Genomic DNA, 24,390 nt, shown 5'->3' with positions numbered 1-24,390 from the left:
CCTTGCTGGTACCAGCTAACCCCAGGCTGCCAACACCTAGAAAAAGTAGAACGCCAGTGCATCCAGAGCATAGGAAGACAGTGGCCACTTGACAAGCATCCCTTGGGCCTGTCATCTGGTCAACTGAAAGGAAGCAGCAGTTCAGAAGCAGAGAGACCAGTTTCTGGTTCCCTAGGTCAACCAGAGGGATGGGATAAACAAAAGGAAACAAGCAAGACAGTCAGACCAAACCAGACCTCCTAGACCTAAGTCTGTGGCCTCTCACTCCATACAAGCCGTGGGCTCTGGTCTGGGGCCCTTGCTTGTGTGGATAGTAGGTCTGAACAGAGACAATCTCTCAAGCATAAGGGGAAATTACTATCAGAACCAAGGAAGACTCACCCACAATGAGGGACAAAACTTCAACTTGACACACCTGCACCAGGACAGGCTAACAGCTCAGCACCAGGGGGTGATGCCAGGCAAATCCAGAGCTTAAAAAGAAGCCTTAACAAGTAGCACTTAGGCCCCTCTTCTGGCAAACCACTCAACACTTACTCTGGACTCACTGGCCCTCTAGGGGCAGCTCCCCAGACCCAGTCCTGGGCCCAGCTAATTGACTGTAATATCACATCAAATTTTGGGGTAAAGCAATTAAAGTACTGTGCTGAGGGAGCCCTCCCAGGTAAAGCAGCAGGCTGCATAGATGACTTAGCCAATGATGTAAGGATGGGTGCTCAGGCAGAAGCCAGCCAAATGAATGTTGGAGGAAATGGTGAGAAGTAATGAGCCAAAGGCTACGGCTACCTTTCCATCTAACAACAGCACATTAGTCCTGCAGGCCTCACGACAGACACCATGCCAAGTAAAGCCCAGCAGCATTCACTGTACGTGGATTCCAGGAGAACTAGCCCTGAAAACAGGTAGGCTTTAGTCACATGCTTGCTACACCTGCGCTATGCAAGGCTGACTACTACCTAAGTTTGATCCCCTAAAACCTACATAAAAATAGGAGAGAACCAATCCCACAAAGTTGTTCTCTGACCTCCACACAAGTGTCTGGTATACCTGCCCCCTGCACACCCAGTAAGATTTTTTTTTATTGAAAAGAAAATGCTGGGCATGGTGGTGCATGCCTTTAATCTCAACACTCAGGAGGCAGAGGCAGGAGGGTATGAGTTGAAGGCCAGTCTGGTCTACAGAGTGAGTTCTTAGACTGTCAGGACTGCACAGAGAACCTTTTCTGAAAGAAAAGAAGGAAGGAAGAAAGGAAGAAAGGGAAGGAAGGAAGGGAGGGAAGAAAGGAGGGAGGGAAGGAAGGAAGGAAGGAAGGAAGGAAGGAAGGAAGGAAGGAAGGAAGGAAACTAGAGTTCACCCCCAAGGAAAGATTTGGCCATCCTAACCTATAAGGCATGATAAGCCATTCAAGAAACACAACTCCAGCCCCAGCCAAAGGGATTGTGTCTAATATATACAGTCCCTCAATGGCTTGTTTTGTTGTCGCTGGTCCAGCTCAGATTGGAATGGCTACATCCCTGTCCCTCACACAAGACTCAGCACATGTCTACGCAGAGAGTACAGTGACTGACCACATGGAAGGGAAAAAGGAGACAGTATGGTACCATCACTATCTATAGCACTTTCTCAGCAACTTACCAACCACTAAAGCACTGAAGCACTGAAGGCTGCCAGCACCTGACACCTACCTGCTCAGATAAAGGCTGAGAGACAGTTCCAAACCAGCCCTTTTCCAGCCCATCAGGCACTGGGAGGAGCTTGTAAGTGGATGGAAAGGTAGAAAACAAGACCTTTAATCAGAGGTGTGTGAGATGCAGGCCACTAGTTACAGGTAGTTAGAAGGCTGAGGAGGATCCATTGAGCTTAGACAGTCAAGGCTAGCCAAAACACACCAACCAGCAAGAACAGAGATGGCTCAGTGGTTAGGAACACTTGCTGTTCTTCTAGTATTCTGAGTTAGAGACCAGGACCCATGTCAGATGAGTCAGTCAACTATCTGTAATTCCTCGTGTGTGTGTAGGGGGGGCGGGGTAGGGAGGAGAGGGGGAGAGAGAGAGAGCGAGTACGAGACCAGTTGGCATACTGGCCCATGCCTTAATCCAAGCACTATGAATGCTGAGGCCAGCCTGGTCTTCATAATGAGGTTTCAGGACAAGCAGAGCTACAGTGAGACCTTGCCAATAAATAAATAAGTAAGTAAATAAATAAATAAATAAATAAGCCAACAATGGAAACTTGCTATGACTTTGGTAGGATTTTAAAAGATGTTACACAAGGCATATGGATTTCACAAGGAAATTTTTCTAAAAGGGGGGGGTGGGGTGGGCTATGGGGATAAACGGGGCTCCTCACCAGAGGGAGTACCAAAGTTGATTCCCAGGTGTCAGATACAGGTGAGACCAGTTTTCTCATCTAAGAAGATTCCCAGCTGAAAACAAGAGCCACACCCAAACTTGAGAACTTTAAAAACAATGAAAAACCTGGTCACACTTAAAAACACACCAAGAGATGACTGGAAAGCTAAAATGAAAATGGGTCCTCGCATCTGAAATAGTCTGGAGCCCAGAGTTAAAGTAAGTGAAAGGGAGAGATGCCAGAAGCTGCCAGGACTCAAGTCCTGCTCCAGCACAGCTCACACCATCTTGCAGCTCCAACTCCAAGGGATCTGATGCCCTCTTCTGGCCTCCTTAGGCACTTGCACCAATGTGGCATACACCACCCTGACACATAAAAAGAACTTAAATTTCTCTTAATATTTTTTCAAGTAAAAGAGGAAAAGTTGCATGAACAGGGACGTGAACAGAAATGCAAGCTGTACACTTCAGACCTCTATGTGGACCCTTTGAGCTAGAGCTTAGTTCTCAGAAGTACTGCAGTAGGAAAGGGGGCTGGGCAGCACTGAACCACTTGCTTCAGGGTCACCCAGCACTGGTCTGAGACCCACAGATTTGCTTAGTCTTTCCTGGCCCCTTCGTTAAACACAAGTAAGTGCCCACCTTCAGACTAAGAGCAACAAAATGCTCTCAGTGCATGGAAGCCAGGGTGCTCATCTAGTGGCACTAGCCTGTTAACTGCTGCTGCCAACACAAGACATCACGCCTATCTCTGAGCTCAAGGGAAACTTTTTTTTTTTTTTTTTGGTTTTGGTTTTTCAAGACAGGGTTTCCCTGCGTAGCATTGGCTGTCCTGGAACTCACTCTGTAGACCAGGCTGACCTCGAACTCAGAAATCCGCCTGCCTCTGCCTCCCAAGTGCTGGGATTAAAGGCGTGCGCCACCACTGCCCAGCAAAGGAAATCATTTTTAAAAATGTATTTGAGACAAAGTTTGAATATAACCCTGGCTGGCCTGGAATTCACTATGTAGACAAAGATGGTTTGGAACTTAGATATCGGCCTGCCCCTGCCTCTCAAGTGTTGAGATTAAAGGCATGCTGAAGCCGTTCACAACTTTGATGGCCCTGGGCTTCCCCAGGCTCAAAGGCTCTAGTGGCTGGATCCAGGAAACTGCTGAAGCTCCAGCAACTCTGAAGCTAGAACTACAGCTGCCTGGCAAGCCTGCATCCCCAGAGGGCACATCGCCTCACCTGAAGTGACCTTCTCTTCAACAATCCATAGAGAACCACGGAAGATTAGGGAACTAGATGGCCACCACACAATTGAAGGGTCCTGATGGCCCTGGACTTATTAGCTAGATGATAATCCAAGACAACCCTAAGTGCATTAGGGCTTTCTCCCAGGATTTCTGCCCTTTGTCTACATTCACACAGTACCACACCACTTCAGATACAGTGCTCACCTATCGAACCAGCTGCCTGGAAGGCTGAAGCAGGAGTTCCAGGCTAGCCCAGTCAGAAAAGCAAGATGCCAACTAAAAAAAAAAAGAACATGCAGTACTAACCTCAGCCATGTCCAAGCTCTCCAGGAGCTCTCTGAAAGAGAGCCCAATTCAAATGTACAGAGCCCAATCTGAGATAAACTGCTCAGTGACTGACCAACCCGACTATTCCTTCCAAGTCTGTTCTTCTCACAGCAGAAACAAACCAAGAACTAACCGCCTGCACCTGCTATAAAGCATTTAATTTTGAACTTCCAGATGACAAAGTATTCCAAAGAGCCATTTCATGCTCCCAAGAATTCTATCTTGGGCTAAATGATGGTGACACACACACACTTAATCTGAACACTCAGCAGGCAAAGGCGGGCAGATCACTGTGAGCTCGAAGCCAGCCTGGTCTACAGAGCGAGTGCCAGGACTACATAGAGACCCTGTCTCAAAAAGATCTGGAGAGATGGCTCAGCAGTTAAGAGCACTGGCTGTTCTTTCTGAGGTCCTGAGTTCAATTCCCAGCAAACACGTGGTGGCTCACAACCATCTGTAATAGGATTTGTTACTGTCTTTGGCACGCAGATAAAGCACTTATATACATAAAATAAATAAATCTTTTTTAAAAGGTTTTGTTTTTTGGGCTGGGTGGTGGTGGCACACGCCTTTAATCCCAGCACTTGGGAGGCAGAGGCAGGCGGATTTCTGAGTTCAAGGCCAGCCTGGTCTACAGAGTGAGTTCCAGGACAGCCAGGACTACACAGAGAAACCCTGTCTCGAAAAACCAAAAAAAAAAAAAAACTCTCACTGAGGACAAAGTCTATCTTCCTCAGGGAGACAAAACATCAAATAAAACCTGACTCCCAACTTAGAACCACCACTTTGCTCTTCTCCTGAATCCTGGTCACAGCAGAGAACGACACGGACACCACTGTACAGGACCCAGAAGAGCTAACATATTCAGCTCTTGTATCCTTTCTGACAGGATCACTGGCATTTTAAGTTAGTGTTAAAAGAGCTGTCACCTTTCAGCAGAAAGCAAAGCTGCAGCACAAGACACAGGCAAAGTTCCACACCCATTGACACAGAGACAGAGCCCCTGCAACGCTAACGGGTTCACTCTCACCCAGATCTGATCACATACAACTAGCAGCCCAAGCCTTCCCTACTCTGGTAGTGAGTGTATCAGCTCATGACACCCTTCCACAAGGCTGACACCCTGACAATGACAGAAGCTGGCTGCAAAGGGTGCTCGGAGGCAGGGCATCAAGGCCAGCATGAGAGCGCACTGCCACATTGCATCCCTCCTCTTCACATTAGCTCATCCCCACTCCATACCTTGTCCAATGCCACGTCTCCATTTTTCAACCATAACATGATACTATTCCATGTCAGAAGTGTTGTCACGCCGGGCGGTGGTGGCGCACGCCTTTAATCCCAGCACTTGGGAGGTAGAGGCAGGAGGATTTCTGAGTTCGAGGCCAGCCTGGTCTACAGAGTGAGCTCCAGGACAGCCAGGGCTACACAGAGAAACCCTGTCTCAAAAAAACAAAACAAAACAAAACAAAACAAAACAAAACAAAACAAAACAAAACAAAAAAGTGTTGTCACTTAACTCTGAGTACCTAACTCTGGCCTAGTCACCTTACATGAAGTCATTAAGAAACAAAAGCATCTTGTCCTCTCTAGCCACAGCAGACATCACTAGCATTAAGCTGTCAAAAAGGGGGACTGGCTTCATCCCACCTCCCTTTATAGGGCTACTGGGAAGAACAGAACTCACTGTTGGGTACCTTGAAAATTAATTAGGGGTGTAGCAAATTAACTAGGAGTGTAGATAGCTGGGAAAGTTCACACAATTTATCTTGCATGAATTCCTGGAGGAACTAAACAGAAGAAACCCTTCCAGAACAATTCATGTAGGCCACTGTAGCCCTTCCAGATCTGAACCTGGGTCTGGAAGGAACTCTTCCAGGACTGTCCACCAGTCTCTTTGCTGCAAGGAACTTGCTGGCCAGCAGAGACAAGTGATTCCAAGCAAGAAATGATGGCCATGGTGCCTTCTTCTGGAAGAGTGAGAGGAAGACAGCAGCTTCTGAGATCTGCTCCAGAGCCCAGCAGCAGTGGTTGAGTCCTCCTTCACCAAGCCTTTGCTGTCCTCCCACTGCTCTGCAACCCCAAGGCTACAGAGCTGTCTTGGGTAAGCCCCATCTTGGACCACCACTTCATTATTTAGCTTTTCATGCGACTGTATTGTCTTTCCACTGTCTAGAAAAGTGAAATCTGTTAACCATTAAGGTCACATTCTCATTCCCCACAGACACATCTCAAGCTACCCGTGATTTTCTCAATCACCAATGCTCCCGTTAGGCCATTCCACAGCTGGCCTTCAGGACTGGAGCACAGGGCTTCTTGAAAAATATGGGGGCTTGGAGGCAACTCCTGAATCACAGGCTCAAAAGTTGAAACAAAATGCAAAAAGGGAGGACTCTTTCTTCTCTAGGAAAGGGGGCAAGACATGAAACATATATGAGGAGCTGATCTCTCAGGAAGACATGGCTCAGACTTTCTTAAAACAGCAAGGGCACCACAGGAATAAGAATCCTGTCACTGGCCAAAGGGGAGCTCACTGTGATTTCTGTGCAAAAGTAAGTCACGCCCTTCACCTTTATTCACAAGACTACAAGCAGACGTACAGTATACTTCAGAGACTGCCAACACTCTGAGCAAACACACACTGAGTTGAGTGAAGCTTCCACAGTTCTGGAAGTCTGTTAGCAGCCTTTTGGAAGGGAGATGGGGACTTCCTGAACTACAGGCCTCGTAGGTTAGTGCTTGCTGCTGCTGAGGCTAGAACACAGAGCAGGGATGGCTATCTTACTGAGACCTCCCTGGTCAAGGAACAGGTCAGTCAGAAGTTCCTAACTTCAGAGGCTGTGGACTTTAGGTTAGCTACCTGGCACTGATTTTTTTTAAGCCAACAGCTAAATTTTTTAGCCATAATTGCACACTCATAAAGGTAAGCATTACATGACACCATTCTCTGTCACTTCTCTCTGAAGAGGGTTAATTTTAGTGTTGACTCTTCACCTCTGTCCCCGTTTTGTATTTTTTCCATCAACATCCTAAATATGTGTCAATTACCAAGTGGTGGAGCTCATAACTGGGCAGACAGAGCAGAGAAGAGATCCCTGCATCAACATGCAGCTCTTACCTGGGCCCTGAGCACTCACAGAGACAGTGCAAATGCCCGGGCACCCTTTGATACCTCAGCAAGAAATGGAGGACAGTGCTCTAGGCTAACTCTACAAAGAGATTCTGCAAAGCCAGCCCCTAGCACATATACCTACCAAGTTGTTTTTGTGGATGGTCACTGATACAGTACATTTAGGGAAACACTTTCCTTCTCAGTCAGAGACAAGTTCTCAACTCCAGCCACCACAATAAGGTCTCCTATCGCTATAGCCCTTTGAGATACCAACTTCAAACAACTTATCCATGGGCCAATGAGCATAGTAACACTTAGGACCAAGGGAAGATTCAAGAAACTAATGTTTGGGGGCCAAGCATGGTGGCACATATACCTTTAATCCTAGCACTTGAGAGGTAGAAGCAGACAGATTCTCTGTAAGGCCACCCTGGTTTACATACATAGTGACTTCTAGAGACTGTCTCAGAAAACAAACTAAAATTTGGGCTACCTTCCTTCTTTTACCCGCAAAGGGTCTTTTAGTCAGACCTTACCTAGCACTTGGACCCAACCTGATCTATAGCATCATGATACCTGTCAAAGCACTTGCTGGTCCCAACACTTTCACATACAGTCAGTATCTATGATAAGATCTCAGCAAAGGAGTTACACAGGAGTTAAGACTTCCACTGTGGAAGAGATGAGCAGTGGTGGTGCAATCGTTTAATCTCAGTACTTAGCAGGAAGAGGCAGGAGAATCTCTGAAGCCAGCCTGGACTAAAGAGCAAGTTCTAGGATAGCCAAAGCTACACAGAAGAGGAACCCTTCTCAAAAAACACCACCAAAAAATTACACTGTATACACTATGGCTTCAGCAAAGACACAAAAGCCATCAAGGCTATGTTTTTCTATCACTTGTTTTTAACTTTGAATATCCTAATATATCAATCATGTGATTCGTCAGTAATACCAATCACTGGCAAAACAAAACAACAACAAAAAACAAAACAACAACAAATCTTAAACCAAGAAGAAGAAGAAGAAGAGGAGGAGGAGGCTATCTATTCCACCTTGAAAAAAAAAATGTCTACAATATTTACTAAATTACTATCAAGGGGATCTTAAAGACCAGGAAGAAAATAATTTTGGATCTGGCAAGCAGACTCCCATAGAAACCTCTCTTTCTACCAAGACTACACAAACAATGTGAATTACTCTCAACACACCACAATACAACACATCACTAAGCACAGGCAAGGGAACCCAAAAAGACTCAAACCTCAGTTACCTGGCCAAGCCCAAGATGACTTTTCCTTCCATCCCGAGCACATTAAAAAGTGATCTCAAAGGCCACTTCCTGGTCTCCCAGCAAACACTTCATATCTGAATGCCTGTGCATCTTCCCATGGCCCTGCTCCTGACAGCAACAAGGACACCCGCCCCCTACACTGCCAACAAACCTTTGGAAAAAAATACAAGAACAGGTGAAATTAGTTTACACTTACACAGGAAGAAAACGATGTCCCTCTGCTCACAGGACTCTTAGCGGAGGAAAATGTGACATAAAGGAACCCCTTATAATTAAATCTTGACAGCCTAGGGCCCAAAGCACCTCAGGTGGGGCAAGAGAGATGGGAAGGGGACCGGAAGGTAGGGATAAGAGAACAATCAGCTGTGATGGGCAGTAATTCAGTACCAAAGTCCCGGGCTTTATTTAGCTTCTAGTTAGAAGCGCAATGGAGCTTTTAGGTCAAGAAAGGTGACAGGATCCCACTCTCTGCAGGGTCTCTTTTCTAGGAAGCGACCCCAGGAAAGGTTTGTCCACTATCAGAAAAAAGAGGAGACTCTCCAGGCCTCACAGGTAGACAGACTGGAGGCAGAACGGGCCTAGGGTTCCCTCCGAGGCCAAGAGGGAGACTTAGCCAGAAGACCGAAGGGGAATAAAGGCCGAGACTCCTGAGACGTGGGCTACCCTAGTCATCGCGGAGACACTAGTTGCTTTCTACCTTGCTCCTGGCAGCTAGACCTTCCCGGGGGTTTCTCAGTTCCCATGGTTGGGGTGAGGCAAGCGGGGCACGGTGGGGAGCACCAAGGGCGGCCGGGCTGGGACAACCGATGAGAACTAGCTCTGATCAAAGCTCCGAACCATTCCTCAGTCCAGGCCGCGTGAAGCCTCGGCCTCAGGTACCTAAGCTGCCGGGCTACCCGCCTTGCCTGCGGCCCCCGGACCCAAGAGAAGGAGAGACCGAAATGGCAGCGGCTGTGGCGGGCAGATCACCGCCCGGAGAGACCCCCTGGCTGGGGGCGCGTCGGAGGGGGAGGGTCCCGACACATGCGGCCTCGGTCCCCGATCGCGCGGCAGTCACTTACGTTGCTCTGGGAGTCGATGGCCTGTAGCAGCCGGTCCCTCATCTGCTGCGGAGACGCCGGAGCCGCTGTCATTGCCTGGGCGAAGCGGGGGGGAGCGGCCGGGCCGGGAGGCGGGCAGGCTGAGGAGGGGGGACGCGGGTCAGTCACTCGCCGGCCTCCGGGAACGGAGCCGCATGTTCCCCGCGGCGCCGGAGGAGGTCGAGGCGCTCGGGGAGATGGCGGAGGACGGAGGGAAGCGGAGGGGACCGGAGCTCAGGCCCCGGACCACCGCCGCCACCGCCGAGCGAGGAGGAGGAGGAGCCGACGGAGGAGCCTCCGCCACCACCGCCGCCGCCGCCTCGAGAACCAAACTCCAGTGAGCTGCCCCCGCGCTGAGCACTCTGGGTAACCCGCGCCGCACGCAGCGTCGGCGCCACGCTGAGGAGGTTGGGAGATGGGGCGGGTGGAGACACCGGGTTTGGGAGGGGCCGGCTTGTGAGCCACGCCCATTGATTCTGCGCGTGCGCGCGCAGGCGTACTCATCAGGCCCCGCCTCCAGGTTCCGAGGCCGAACCCAGAGAGCCGTTGGGAGGCGGTTGGGCGTGGCAACGGACGCTATCTGAAGCCACGCCCATTTTGGCCTGGAGGGCGGGGCTTCCAAGTCCAGGAGCACGGACCCTTCCTCCTGGCTGCTTTGCGGTTGCAGAATGGAAAGACCCTCCCCCGAATTAGGGCCTCTAGCGTTTAGGAACCAGAGGGTTGGAGCGGCTATAGGGACACGGTGGAGGGCAGCGATTGCCTGCGTTGAGACCTTTGCTGCGAGGACAGCCGTCGCCGCTGCAGAGGCCCCAGGCACGGGTCTACAGAGCAGTGCGTGTCCCCATGTGACCCGCGCGCTGCGGGGACTTAAGGGCACGTCTGGGAGCTGCCGCCTATGCAGAGGGCGCGAGTCTGCAAGGCCTGCGCTACGCTGACACCTCGGCTCTGCATCCGTACGGGGCTGGAACTCAAGAGGAAGCACTACTCTTGTCGCCCTCCTGAGAGGCGGGGGAACTGGAGATGGCCATCCAGTGTCTACACAGCAGGATGCGGAACATCGTCCCCTCCGCGTTCCGAAGGGACGGAGCGACACCCTCCCCCCCTTTGCATCTCAGGTGCTGGAAAACAGGAACGCCTCACGGAGGAGGAAGGGAAGCGCCAAGGTCACCGGGAGTTTTAGGTCAAACCAAGAACGAAGGATATCAAGTAAAAGGGCTGCGGTCCCCCGTCCTTCGGTGACCCCTACAGATGGACAGATGGAATGAGAGGGCGGGCTCCGAGTTTAGCCCACTATACTAAAGTGGCCACGGGGAAAAAAATAACTTCCATTTTGTGTCGTAACCTTAAAAATCCAGACATGAAACGGTAGAGAAACAGGTAATGAAAACCACATGTACTCCTGAGAGCCGTTCGACACCTGTTAATTTTAAATTTGTTACACTTCTGAGGGTTACTGGGGGAGGCAGGGAACCAGACACTTAATTCCAACGCTCGGAAGGTAGGAGGGTCTCTGGAGTTCCAGGCCAACTTGGTCTCCACAGTGAGTTCCAGACTAGCAAGGACTACGTAAGTAAGACCCTGCCCTTCTCTCCCACCCACCCAGAAAATAAAAAGTTTATCATGACTGGTTTCTTGATTCTGCACATGGCAGAAGGCTTTGCATTACACCAGTAGGATGAATATGAACAAATACTTCTCAAATATACTCTCTCCCTGGCACGTGTTTGGAGTTCATGGTCCAAGCTGGAAAGCAGCCCATTTTGAAGATACACTTAATCTCACTAGATAAGCAAACTAAACAAGGTCCTTCATCAACATTGGCTCCTAGTTTAGTGTTTTTAGGCAGAGTTTATGAAGCCTGAGCTGGTCTCAAACGTTTTGTTTCTGCCAGTGTCTCTCTGGTGCAGGACTACATGTATGCCAATCTACTGTCTTTTATTAATTATTTAATAGTTGATTTTGATTTTTTTTTTTCTCCCCTTATACAGGTTCTCACTACAAATCCCTGGCTGGCCTGGATCTCACTATGCAGTTCTGGCTAGTTTGAAACGTGGAGTCCAGGCTAGCCTCAACCTCACAGAGATCCACCTGAGTTTACTGCCCAAGAGCTGGAATTAAGTGCATCAGCCTGCCCTGCAGACCTGCTATCTTGTTTATTCAGTGGTATAGTATGCCTTTTTTCAAAACAAGTATAGATTAAGCAGGCAATTAGTTTTGCATGGATCAAGTCAGGAAAACATCTTGGGCAGCATTCAATTTACCTGTTGACTTTGCTGTTTTAGATTTCTCTCCAGGTTTTGAGACCATATGTAGCCTAGGCTGGCCTTGAACCTTTTTCTTTATTTTTTATTTGCCTGGCATGATGGTACTCAAGGGGAGGCAGAAGGATCTCTGTGAATCCAGTCTAGTCTACATAGTGAGTTCCAGGATAGACAGCCATATAGAGAGAGGCCCTGTCTTTAAATAAATACATTTATTTGACATTAATGTCTTGCCTGTGGTATATATGTGCACCTATATGTCCCTGGTGTCTACAGAGGCCAGAAGTAGTTGTCAGATCCCTGGAACTAGAATTGTATGCAGTTGTGAGTGCATACTGGGAATTGAATCCTGGTTCTCCTTCGAGAACAAGTGATCCTAAGTGCTACATCATCTCACAGCCCTGGCCTTGAGCTCTTCATGCTACCTCCACCTCCTCGAGCACTAGAATTATAGGTCTGTACCACCCACCACCATACATGGCACTTCTGATTTTATTTTCTTAAAGGTTAATTTCTGTGCCTAGCCTTTAATCCCAGCACTCAGGAGGCAGAAACAGGAGGATCTCTTGAGCTGAAGGCCATCATGTAGGTATGAGGAATTGAACTCTGGACCAGTGGTGGCAAGCATTCATAGTAGCTGAACCACCTCTCCAACCCATCTTCTTGTTTTGTTTGTTTGTTTTTAAGAAAGGGTTTCTTTGTGTAGTTCTGGCTGACCTGAAACTCATTTTATAGACCAGGCCACCCTCAAACTAGATCCACCTTCCTTTACCTTCAGAGTACACGACTACAATATTGTGGAGTCCTATGCACACAACTGTATCCTACGTGTTCATTTACCTAAGTTTGGTTGTTTGTGTATATATAATTGTGTATGTGTTAGCCATGTGCAGGGGACCACTGCCAAGAGTCAGTTCTCTTCTTCCACCGTCCTGGGGATCATCTTAGGCATAGCTGGGTAAGTGGCTATACCTGCTGAGCCATCTGGCCACTCTGGTTTTGCTTTTTTGAAACAGGGTCTCCCTCTGTATCCCAGGCGAACTTGTAATCCTCCTGCCTGAGACTCAAGTGTAGTTCTGTTTAAAAATGACATTAGCTGAACCTGGTAACCAACTTCTATGATCCCTATGGTCAGAAAATGGAGGCAAGAGGACCAAGAATTCCGGTGCAATTTTGGCTCCATGTTGAATTTGAGGCCAGCCTGGGCTATGACTATATGAAACTGTCTCTGAAAGTAGGAGTAGGGGCTGGAGAGATGACTCAGGTGTTAAGAGCACTGGCTGCTCTTCAAGAGGACCCAGAGTCTATTCCCAGCACCCACATGATGGCTCATAACAATGGAACTCCACTTCCAAGAAGTCTGAAGCCACCTTATGGCCATGAGGATACAAGACATGCATGTGGTACACAGACTTAGGTTGTTTTGTTTTTTCAAGACAGGGTTTCTCTGTGCAGCCATGACTGTCCTGGTATTTGTTCTGTAGACCAGGCTGTCCTCAAACTCAAAGATGTCAGAGAGCTACCTACCTCTGCCTCCCTTCTAAGTATTGGGACTAAAAGCATGCACTGTCACCACCCAGCTACCAACTTCCTAGTTTTATGATAAAACACAGTGACTGAGCCATGTGATATGTGATGTTAACCCCAGCACCAGGTAGGCAAGTGGACTAATGAGTTCAAGGCCAGCCTGGTCCACAGAGCAAGTTCCAGGACAGCTGGAACTGGGTTCCCTAGAGTCACAGAGTTTATGGAATGAACACAGTATGTAAAGGGAATTTATTGGAACAACTCAGGCTTCAGTCTAGCTCATCTAACAATAGCTAGCTGTGAGTGGAAAGTCCAAGAATCCAGTGGTTCTTCAGTCCCACAGGGCTGGATGTCTCATCCGGTCTTCTGTATCTGCTGCAATCATGGGAAAGTAGGCTCCAATGTTAGTAAAGGAACTGATGCACTAATTAGGCAAAGAGCAAAAGCTTCCTTCTGTCTCCCTGTCTGAGCTTCCAGCAGAAGGTTTGGCCCAGGTTAGAGGTGTGTCTTCCCACCTCAAGATCCAGATAAAAAACCTGTGTCTTCCCCCTTCAAAGATCCAGACTAGAAGTGGATTCATCCACTTCAAACCAAGCAGAACATCTCTCATAGGTGTGCCCTCCATTTCTGGATGTCAGGCTAACAACCAAGAATAGCCATCACAACTAAGGCTATATGGAGAAACCCTCCCTCAATAAACTAAACCAAACAAACAAAAGATAAAAGGAAAAAAAAAAAACAAGACTAAAAGTGACTTCTGGAAGGAAGAGTTCTTTGTCTCCAATGCTACTTCCTCCAGTGAGGCCACACCCTCTAAACCTTCCCAAACATTTCCATCAACTGGGGACAGAGTGTTAAATGCCTGAATCTATGGAGGCATGTCTCATTCAAGGCAGCGCAGAAGCCCCAGCTAGATCCAGTTGTCCAGCCTCACAGGATTTGAAGTCCAGGTGTGTACCACCACATGCCTGGCTGTTGACTCTGTATGGGGTGTTTTTTGAGAGATGGTCTCACCACCTAGGCTGGCCTACAATGAGAAATGTTAAGGAGAGACCTGCCTCACCCTGGAAAAAAGGGAAGGGTTCCTTCAGAGCATGACTACACAGGGTTTTCTGGTATAAGGGTATCTTTGCAGTTGAGAGCCAAAGAATACCACAAAGTCACACCACACATCAAACCTCCCACAGAATTTATTGGAAAGAGACAGAATGGTGGCTGCCTCTGGGTAAGAACAGCTACAGCAGAGGGCTGCGTGGAGAAAAGGACTTTTTATAGGTTTTAGGAACAGGCACGGTGAGCATGGAAAAGTGGAAAAGTACAGAGCTGTCATAAGCATTGTTCTGCTGTTAATGCTGAATCCTGAGGAAGGGGATTTCTTAGTCTCAGGAGCCGGGGTCAAGCCAGGAGCAGGCTGATCCTCCTTTGGCCCTTTTCCTTATGTTCCTCCCTTTTATGTTTAGTATTGATAACTAATCAGGAGTCAGGGAAGAGGACAATGTCATTAAGCTACTTCCTGCTGTGTGGAAGTGTCAGTGGGGCAAATATGATCTTAACCACTACGGCATGCTCAGGGGCATCTGGTCCCCGTAGTTTGGTGGAGAAGCAGGGTTAGGGAGGGTAGTATCCAATTCCACAGTAGGACCATCAGTAATCCATCAGCCAGAGCCATTGAGCTGTTCTTTATGTTTTTAAACATCTATCTGGAGTTGTCTTTAACTATAGCTAATTGACTGACATAGAAACATCATTCCTCCCTGAGAAAGAGGCAAAGGTCACTCTTCTCCATTATTTGTAGATCTGATCCTCAATTTTTCTCTAATGGTTTTAAAGTTGTTTGCATGGAAACAAGAATTTTTCTTAAAGACAGACAGAAGCTTATGTGTCCTGCAAAAAGCGGGTCAAGTACCCTATCATGTTACAGAACTATTTAAGCAAATGAATCTACCTGTTGATAAATTTGGGTCTATTTGTCTTTAACAGGCACCTTTTCTGTGGTGGTTTGAATATGCTTGGCCCAGGGAGTGGCAATATCAGGAAGTGTGGCCTTGTTGAAGGAAGTATGCCATTGTGGGCATGAGTATAGGACCCTTGTCCTAGCTGCCTGGAAGCCAGTCTTCTCCAAGCAGCCTTCAGATGAAGATGTAGAACTTTCAACTCCTCCTGTACCATGCCAGCCTGAACACTACCATGTTCCCACTGTGATGATAATGGACTGAACCTCTGAACCCATAAGACAGCCCCAGTTAAATGTCCTTATAAGAGTTTCCTTAGGGGGCTGGAGAGATGCCTCAGCAGTTAAGAGCACTGACTGTTCTTCCAGACATCCTGAGTTCAATTCCCAGTAACTACATGGTGGCTATCAACCATCTGTAATGGGATCCAATGCCCCCTTCTAGTGTGTCTGAAGACAGCTACATAGTTTAAATAAGTGCTTTAAAAAAAAAAAGTTTCCTTAGTCATGGTTTTACTGTTCATACATCAAAACCCTAAGAGAGAAGTTGGTACTAGAAGTAGGATATTGTTGTGATAGGCCTGACCATGTTTTTATTTGGAGGAATGTGGATTTTGGGACTTTGGATTTCAAAAGGAGTGGAATGATTTAAGTTGGGCTTAATGGGCCATCCTAGTAGGAATATGGAAGACTTTGTTACTGAGAGTGATTTGAACTGTGAAGACCTGGCCCAAGAGGTTCCAGTGGAGAACTTCAGTATGTGGCATAGAGACTGTTTCTGTGGTATTTTGGTGAAGAGTGTGGCTGCCTTTTGCCTTTGTCTGAGGAGTTTACCTGAGGCTAAGGTAAAGAGATTTATATTAATTGCACTAACAGAGGAATTCTCAAAAAAGCCCAGCAGAGACTTTGTTCTCTGGTTAAGTCTCATGAAGAGTATTTTGAACAAGCATAGCAAGCTTAGAAAGGAAAAATATAAAATACATGGTTCAAGTAAAGGGGGCAGCAGCAAATGAAATGGAGCTGAATCCTGTGTTCCAGGATATTAAATTGAATTAAAGGAGTGGGACTTTGGGGCAAGATCTCACCCAGCTAAATTTAGAGATCCAGACATGGTGGTGCACACCGTTAGTCACAGGATATAAAGCCAAGCAGATCTCTGAGTTCAAGGCCAGCCTGAGATAGAGCAAGTTGCAGGTGAAGAAAAGTTTAAATCCAACCTTGGTGGACCACACCTTTAATCCCAGTGCTCAGAAGAAACACATGCAGATCTTTTGAGTTGAAGATCAATCTACAGATCAAGATCCAGGACAGCCTAGCTTAGGCAGTGAAGGAGTTGGAAAACAGAAAGCCGGTGATGATGTAATAGGACAAGCAGGCCATGTTCCAGATCCTGCAAGCAGCAGAACTGGGCACCATCAGCCATGCGGCTTTGGCTTTGGAGTGAAAAATAGAAGGAACTACTGTGACAATTGATGCTGGTTAGCTGGAGCTAAGAAATGAGTGGTGATTAAGAAGAAATCAGCATCACTGAGGGGAAATCCTCTGGAAAGTGTTTTCTGAGAGGATAAAGAAGCTGTGTTCCAGAAATAGTCAAAGTTGTACCTCATGCTGCAGCTGGACTTGGCAATGTCTTCTAAGAGTCACCCAGGTGGTACTGATTTTGAAGACCTGAAGGGATCATGGAGAGCAGCTAAGGCTTGGCACTGTGAGAGGCCTTGGAAGGCCACTGGTGAAGGTACAGCCTCAGTTGCAGTTGGCCTAGGACTGAAGGGGTCATGCAAAGAGTTGAGGCTTGGCACCATAAAGAGAGCCTATGAGAGGCTATTGGTGAAGCCTTTTTGCAGCAGAAGACCTCAGAATATTGGAGATGCCAGTACCATGGGGTGATCACCAAGAACTGTAGCTGTTAGTATTCTGTCTAAATTCCGCCTCCACAGTTATCTGGCAACACCCAGGTATTCTCCTCCCCACAGTTACCTGGCAACAGCCAGGTAGGCGTGCCCACTATAAAAGGGGCTGCTTGCCTCCTCCTTTCTCTCTTACTCTCTTTTGCCTCTAGCTTCTCTCTGTCCCCTTGCCCTTCCCCCCTTCCCTTCCCCCTCTCTCCACGTGGTCATGGCCGGCCTCCACTTCTTTCCTCTCTCTCTCCTCTTTCTCCACCATCTTCTTCTGTTTCTCTTCCTACCTTTGCCCTCTGCCCTGAATAAACTCCCCCCGTGGAACTGTCTGGTCTGCTGTGGTCTGTTCCAAGCTGCACGACGAAGTCTAACAGCAGCAGCAGCAGTGTGGATCAACCTGAGCTAAGAGTGCTACAGAGGGCAGAGCTGGAGAAGTGACAGCAGCCCTTTGGAGAAGGCCAGAAGATCATGTGTGAATCCCAGACATTGAAACAAGAAGTTGTAACATTGAAGTTGCCTTAGAGACCCCAAGATATTTGAAATGCCAGAGCCGTGAGATACCTGCTGTGGAAAGCTGCTAACAGAGTGGAACCAGCTCAGGAGAAAGAACTTGTGTTAACAAAGATGAAAAAGGAGTGGAGATCTGAAGACTACTTTGACGTCAGCCATGGAGATGCAGAGTCTGGAGTGTGCCCAGCTGGTTTCCTGTCTTGCTTTGGGGATTACAGTTAAGTGATTGGATGAATCTCAGAAGAGACCTTGAACTTTGGACTTTTAACACTGTTGAGACTGCTATAGACTATGGGGGCTTTGGAAGTTGGACTAAATATATTTTGCATTATGTTATGTTTAGGTATGGCTGCCATAGTTTTTGAATAAGCCTATGGGGGCCAGGGAGTGGAATCTGATGGTTTGTATATTCTTAGCCCAGGGAGTGTCACTATTTGGAAGTGTGGCCTTGTTGGAGTAGCAGTGCCACTGTGGGTGTGGGCTTTAAGACTCTACTCCTAGCTGTCTGGAATTGAGTCTTCAGATGAAGATGTAGAAGGCTCAGCTTCTCTTGCACCATGCCTGCCTGGATGCTGCCGTGGTCTTGACTTGACGATAATGGACTGAACTTCTGAACCTGTAAGCCAGCTCCAATTAAATGTTGTCCTTATAAGAGTTGCCTTGGGTATGGTGTCTGTTCACAGCAGTAAAACTCTAACTAAGACACCATTAGGCAGCCATTTGGATTGGTTGAGGGTTAGCCATAGCCTTAGAGACTGTGACCTGTGATGGGGGTGGGGGTGGGGAGAGGGGTAGTGATAGGGTCAACCATGACCTTAGAGACTGAGACTGGGGAGTCGGTGATGAGAGTCTTAGAGACTGCAAGGGGCCAGGTGTGGGTGAGCAGGACATAGCTGCAGGTACTAAAGCAACCTCGGGGGAAAAACATCTTCTCTAAAAGATCAACCCGAGGGTTAGTAGCTCTGCAAGCAGGTTCCATGTATTGTGAGGAAGGTGCAGTGACAGGAAGGAGGTAGCATCTAGAATTCAAGCTGGGTCACACCTGGAGGCATGCCTATTACAAAAATTTTAAAAACTACTGGAATAGGTCAAGCTAGCTGCTTTCCACTGGGCCCTGTAATGTACCTGCTCGCTCTTGCTTGCCCAACATTTATATAAAAGTGGTGCTCTCTGCAAACAGCACACGCTTCCTTCTCGGGTAAGTGTGCCTCCCAGCCTTGAGTCAGTATCTTGAGATCTTGACATCTGGCGCTTACTCTCTCTTGCTGGGTTTGGGCTCGGTACTCAGTCCACTACCATACGTCCTCATCCTCGGAGTGCTGGAGAGGTGCCCAAGAGGCTCGATGCTCCGTGCTCCCTCCCTCAGACTCGCAGAAGGGACATTTACCAATGGTAACTGGCGGATGGGATGCTAAACAACCAGTGAGCTGGAAGGTGAATCCATCGAGGGGAAGCAGTAAAGAGCTGAGCAGGAGGCAGGCTTACGTAAGGTTTCTTGGGAGGAAGTGTTCCATGGTGGAGATTTCCAGAGTGTGGACTGGTGGACTTTCAAGCCGTTGAAATTGAGCTTTTTAACCCTAGAATGACTTCACCAGTTAGGTTTCCTACTTCTACTGAGGCAAAGGTAGCATATGGCAGGGAGACCCTGAATGTTTAGGACTGTGATTCCCCTGCCTCATCCACACAAGAGCTAAAATGACAGGTAGGCACCACCATGCTGAGCTCTGAAGGCAATTTTACACAGTATTTTGTTTTCTACGTGTGTGAGTGTTTTGCCTGCATGCATGTAAACCATATGCATGCAGTGCCCAGGCAGGCCACTAGACGGCATCAGCTCCCCTAGCACTGGAGTTACAGTTGTGAGAAGCTGCTGTGTGGATGCTGGGAATCAAACCTGAATCTCTGCAAGAGCAGCCAGTGCTCTTAACTGCTGAGCCATCTCTCCAGCCCTGTTTTCTCAACTACTTATCCCTTGCCATACAGATAGCCCTGGCCACGTCCAACCTGATGGCCCTGTTTAGACTGGTCTCTCTCTCTTTGTCTTTCTTATACACACACACATCTATAGTAAAAAATCTTCCCTTTAACCATACCATGGAGTGGTTGTGTGTCAGTTAATACAGGAAGGAGATGGATTCTCCACTCCAGCCTCTGGCAGGAGCCCAGATGCTGAGGACCCCATCGCGGGCTTCTGACTTCTGACTATTAGAGAGCAAGTGCACACTGTGAGGCATGAAGCGTGTGCTGCTTTGCTATGGCAGGGTAAGAAGGTGCCCAGGTGACTTGTCACCCTCAACCTCTGCAGCTCCTTTCCTCAATGAGGGCTGGCGATTTTGAGGTCATTATTATCCTAACAGTCAAAGCTAGAGCCTGCCAACTGTCCAAGAGCTGCATATTGGGAGGGGGTGGGGCAGAAAAGACACCTACTATTAACAGGAGTCTCCAGAATTGTAGGAAATCAACCATCATTGTTTAATGTTATCCAGTGTCAGGAAGACTTAAGAGTCCCTTACTCTGAAAGAGTGACCTACTGAAGTCTCAGGTATGCTGGGATACAGAGGCAAAGACTGTTCCCTAAGAGTAGCCAGGACCTATGCTATCCAGTGCAGTGGCCAGCAGCAGCCTTGACCTCCCCAGAAAGCAACTGAAATGAAGCGTGGTGGTGGTGAGGTACAGCTCGGCTGGGGAGCGTGGTGGGGTACAGCTCAGCTGGGGAGCGCTTGCTTTGCAGCAGTTACTTGGGAACTAAAATTCTCCCTAAAGGAGAAACAGAAGGTCCAGCCATTTATCAGACTCGGAAGCACACAAAGTTCTGACTGAGGAGGCCCTGGCCCAGCATTGTAAGGCAGCAGAAGTAAGCTAGAAGGGGTGACCTCCAGGGCAGCAGCCTGCAAACTGCACAGGGAACCCATTAGCTGAGTCTCATACTCCGTCATGCAACCAAGAACCTCACCAGTTCTCCCCACTAAATTCAGTGAAATCTTCTCTTTGGTCTATGACTGGTGCTTTGTCAGGGGGTGAATAGGCATTTGGCCATTACCACCCCAGGAAAAGTCACCAAAACCATGCATGAAGCCCCAAAAAAGGAAAGAAGGAAAAACTGCATAGGTGCCCATGTCTGTCACCTATGGGAAACAAGATCCAAATTCTGCAGTAACTGATTTACAAGACTCGGGTAGCAGAGACAGCATCTGGGCTGCATAAGATGAAGGATCGAAGGGAGGGGCGGAAAGGCCTCTGACTTAGGCTGGTGGCCTGCACTGTCCATCTAGGTCGTGCTAGCACCCACCTCGGGTTCACAAGAGCACTGAGGTTTAAGGGCTGGAGCGGAAGCCTCTGCCTACCTGTACACTCTGGGCAAAGAGGATTAAGCAAGCCTTCTCTGTACTCTTCAGGGTTCCTAGGGCACACCAACTCTTGGTTTTCTGAAGGAGTCTCAGGCTGGGTTCAAACACTTTTCCTAAGCTGGATGTGGCAGTATTGGCCTGCCGTCCCAGCAAGAAAACCAAGCCAAACCAATGAGCCCAGACAGTTGACTATGCCACCTGGGTCAGAGGACAACTTGTGGAGCTCGTTCCTTCTTTCTCACATGTGGGTCCCAGGGAGCTCACTTGGTCAGGCTGAGCAGCAGGTGCTGTATCTGCTGAACCTTTTCACCCAATACTTCATAATAATTTACTCAATTACATGCAAATGAGTGTTTTACCTATATGTTCCTTTTGTTGCTGTTTGTTTTTGAGGCAGAGTTTCTCTATGTGGCCCTGGTTGTCCTGGAATTTACTCTGTAGATCAGGCTGGCCTTGAACTTACAAAGACCCCCCTGCCTCTGCCTCCCCAGTGCTAGGGTTAAAGGTGTGTGCTGCCACTACTAGCTTTGTTTTTGAAAGCATGCTATGCTTGAGACATATGGTACAGATCTCTCATCAAACAGGAGAATGTAAGGTACCTTCAGACACTTCATACATGAAAGGAAAATGCTAGGCTGTCACAGGATAGCCCTTGCACTGGCTGCTCCTGCAGAGGACCCAAGTTCCATTCCTATCACCCACATGGTGGCTCACAAACATTTGTAACTCCAGTTCCAAGAGATCCAGCGCCCTCTCTGGCCTCCATGGGCACTGCATGCAGACATGCGTACAGGCAAAACACTTACACAGATAAAAGATAGTAATTAAAAAAAAATAGCTATAAGACACTAAGGTAATACTGCACAAAGAAACCTCACGCACCACAAACATTTCCCCAGAGAGCAAGCCAGGAGGGCTATGTTCCAGGTTGGCTGTGAGCAGTGACCATGGGTGGCTGAAGCTAGCCCGCTCACAAGTCTGTGTGTTATAATCATTCAAGGATCAACATGTGCAGGTAGTAAGAAACTTGCAGTAAAGCTATCAGAAGCTTTGCTGCTGGGGCAGAACCAGGCATCCCAGAGCCTCCCCCCACTATGCACAACACCAGGGAAGCCACCAAAAGCCACAGCACACGGCAGCAGTGCAGCCGTGAGCACCTTTTGCTCTCAAAGCCAGGAAGACAATCAAGGCCCAGGATTTGCTGGTTGATGTCTTCTTCTAGGAAGTGTCCCATCAGCTCAGAGCATCTGTGGGATGCTGCTGAGTGGGCAGGGCTGTACTGTGCCTGCCCAGTCAGATGCTGCAGGATGGCTACACCCTGGATGAAAGGCCCTGAACTCCGCTCCTCACATACCATGGCTTCTTCCACATGCTCTTGCTGTTGGTGCTGTCTTAGGGACTCTTGTACCCCTCAAGATGGGCCTTACTCACCACGAGGCCTACAGCACCTGAAGGCCCTTTGGAGTGGATACTGCTCCCAGCCCAGAGGCATTGCCCTTCTGAGCTGCTCAGTGACCTACAGCCCTCATCTGAAGAGTCAGAGGGTCCTAGGTGATGAGTGGAACTCTTCAGTTCTCTGTTGGTAGTATACTTTCATAAGGCCTCTTGGGTAAGGATAGGAGTAGACACACTGCATGTTTGTTATGGTGACCCTTTTGTTTATTATTTGCACACAGCATATGCCTGTGGCTGTATATGTGACACTATAACCAGGTGGTAACAGTTCAACCCGATGCTCTGCTCTGCAGCTTCCCAGTGTGGTGACTTGTGGACAACTTGCCCTGTGTGTTTGTCAGAGTTGTTCAGGCTGTGCTGGGCGGTGTGGGAGGCAGAAGACAGCACTTCTCCTCTAGTAGCTCCAAACCTAAGAAACAATTTAACTGAAACTCCGTATCCCAGCGATAAGGGTGGGTAACAGGTCTGACCTTCAGGAGCACAAAGTGGGGTTGTCACTTCAGGTCACATATGTCTGATTAAGGCAAGGCAAAGAGCTATTGCTTTCACAGTACAGTAGGGTCACAGCTTATAGAACCTCTGATGTGAACCTTTCAAATGATCCTGACAGGGATCCCTCCCCTGAGCCACATAGCCCAGCCCCTCACTGGGGGATTCTGGGCAAGGATTCCATCTCTGAGCCAGACTCTCAGCCCTTTCCTGGGTAATTATACTATGTCACTCTGCCTGTGCTACATCTCCAGCCATGAGAAGTTTCTGAACAACATTGTAAACAGACACATCTCTGGGGCTGGTGATATGGTTCAGTGGCATGAAAAGGCCCTAGCCCAGAACCAAAAAAAAAAAAAAAAAAAAAAAAGATTTCAGTGTTTCAATCTTCCACACACACAGTAGTCCAGAAACACTTAGTCAGAACTTAACAATGAGATAACAGTTCCCTGGAGGAAAAACCTACAGCTGAGTGCAAACCCTGTAACAGCATTCCTTTTTTTAGCACAATTCCTCTCCAGAATGGACGGAACCCTTTTCTCCTGAAACTACAGTCCGAAGCTGAGGAGGGCGGAAAGGCGTCCCGACTATCCAAGGCTGCGGATCAGCCAACAGAGAGGCATGCTACAAGCTAGCAAGTGGGCAGGCTCAGGCATGCTGTGGGGGTGAAGGACACAAGTCTGTCAGTCAATCAGGCAGCAGCTGTGCAGCCTGAACTTAGGCTTGACCCAGTTCCCACATTACCAGAGTTTTGTTCCATAGTCCCTGGGGAAGCCTGGGGTAAAATGCTATTATGGCTAGGGTTGGTGGTATACTTGGGATTCTGGCACTGAAGATGCGGAGGCAGGGGAATGGAAAGTTCTCAATCAGCACAGACTGCATCGAGACGGTCTCAAAGACTAACCAACCAACCAACAAAAAAACCTGGTGTGGTGGTATTCAACCGGGGCCTTGTCTCACTATTCAGAGGATGAGGAGCTCTGCCACGGCTGAATTTGAGCCTGTCTAAAAAGAGCCAAAAAGAGGGTCTCAGGGCACAGGTCACACTTAGAAGACCCAGCACCCACATGACAGTTCACAACTGGCTGAAACTCCAGCTGCAGATCAGAGGCCTTCTGGCCTCTGCAAGCCCTGCATCCACATGTGCACAGACATGCATGCAGGCAGAATACCATACACATAAAATAAAACAATCTTTAAAAGAAAAGAAACAAACCAAACCAGAGAGAGCCTCACAGCAAACCAGCTGCTACTGCTTTCAAGTGTTGATTAAAGTCTCTCATCTCAGCACTGATGGCATGGCCACCTCTAGACCGAATGCATCTCAGAGCTGATAGCATGGCCACCTCTAGACGGAATGCATCTCAGAGCTGATGGCATGGCCACCTCTAGACTGAATGCATCTCAGAGCTGATGCCATGGCTACCCCTAGACCGAATGCATCTCAGAGCTGATGGCGTAGTCGCCTCTAAACCGCAAGCACCTCAAGCTTGAGCTCGCCTCCTTCAGAGTTCACTGACGACATCATAAGCAATGAAGTCATGGTCACCAAG

At 48.3% G+C, this 24,390-nt stretch overlaps 1 protein-coding gene across 1 annotated transcript in view; it reads right to left on the bottom strand.

Moving 5' to 3' along the window:
* Med26 (mediator complex subunit 26) overlaps positions 1 to 9,800 on the bottom strand; it is a 49,523-nt gene extending 39,723 nt beyond the window's left edge. The window contains exon 1 of the mRNA XM_028787766.1: positions 9,382 to 9,800. Coding sequence (XP_028643599.1) covers positions 9,382 to 9,453 — 72 coding nt within the window. The 5' untranslated portion in view covers positions 9,454 to 9,800. The remainder of the gene's footprint in view (positions 1 to 9,381) is intronic.
* Between the last annotated feature and the right edge of the window lie 14,590 nt (positions 9,801 to 24,390).

Source organism: Grammomys surdaster, unplaced genomic scaffold (assembly GCF_004785775.1).
Source record: "Grammomys surdaster isolate TR1022 unplaced genomic scaffold, NIH_TR_1.0 125672, whole genome shotgun sequence".
Taxonomy (NCBI): domain Eukaryota; kingdom Metazoa; phylum Chordata; class Mammalia; order Rodentia; family Muridae; genus Grammomys; species Grammomys surdaster.
This window is presented reverse-complemented; position numbering and strand designations above follow the sequence as displayed.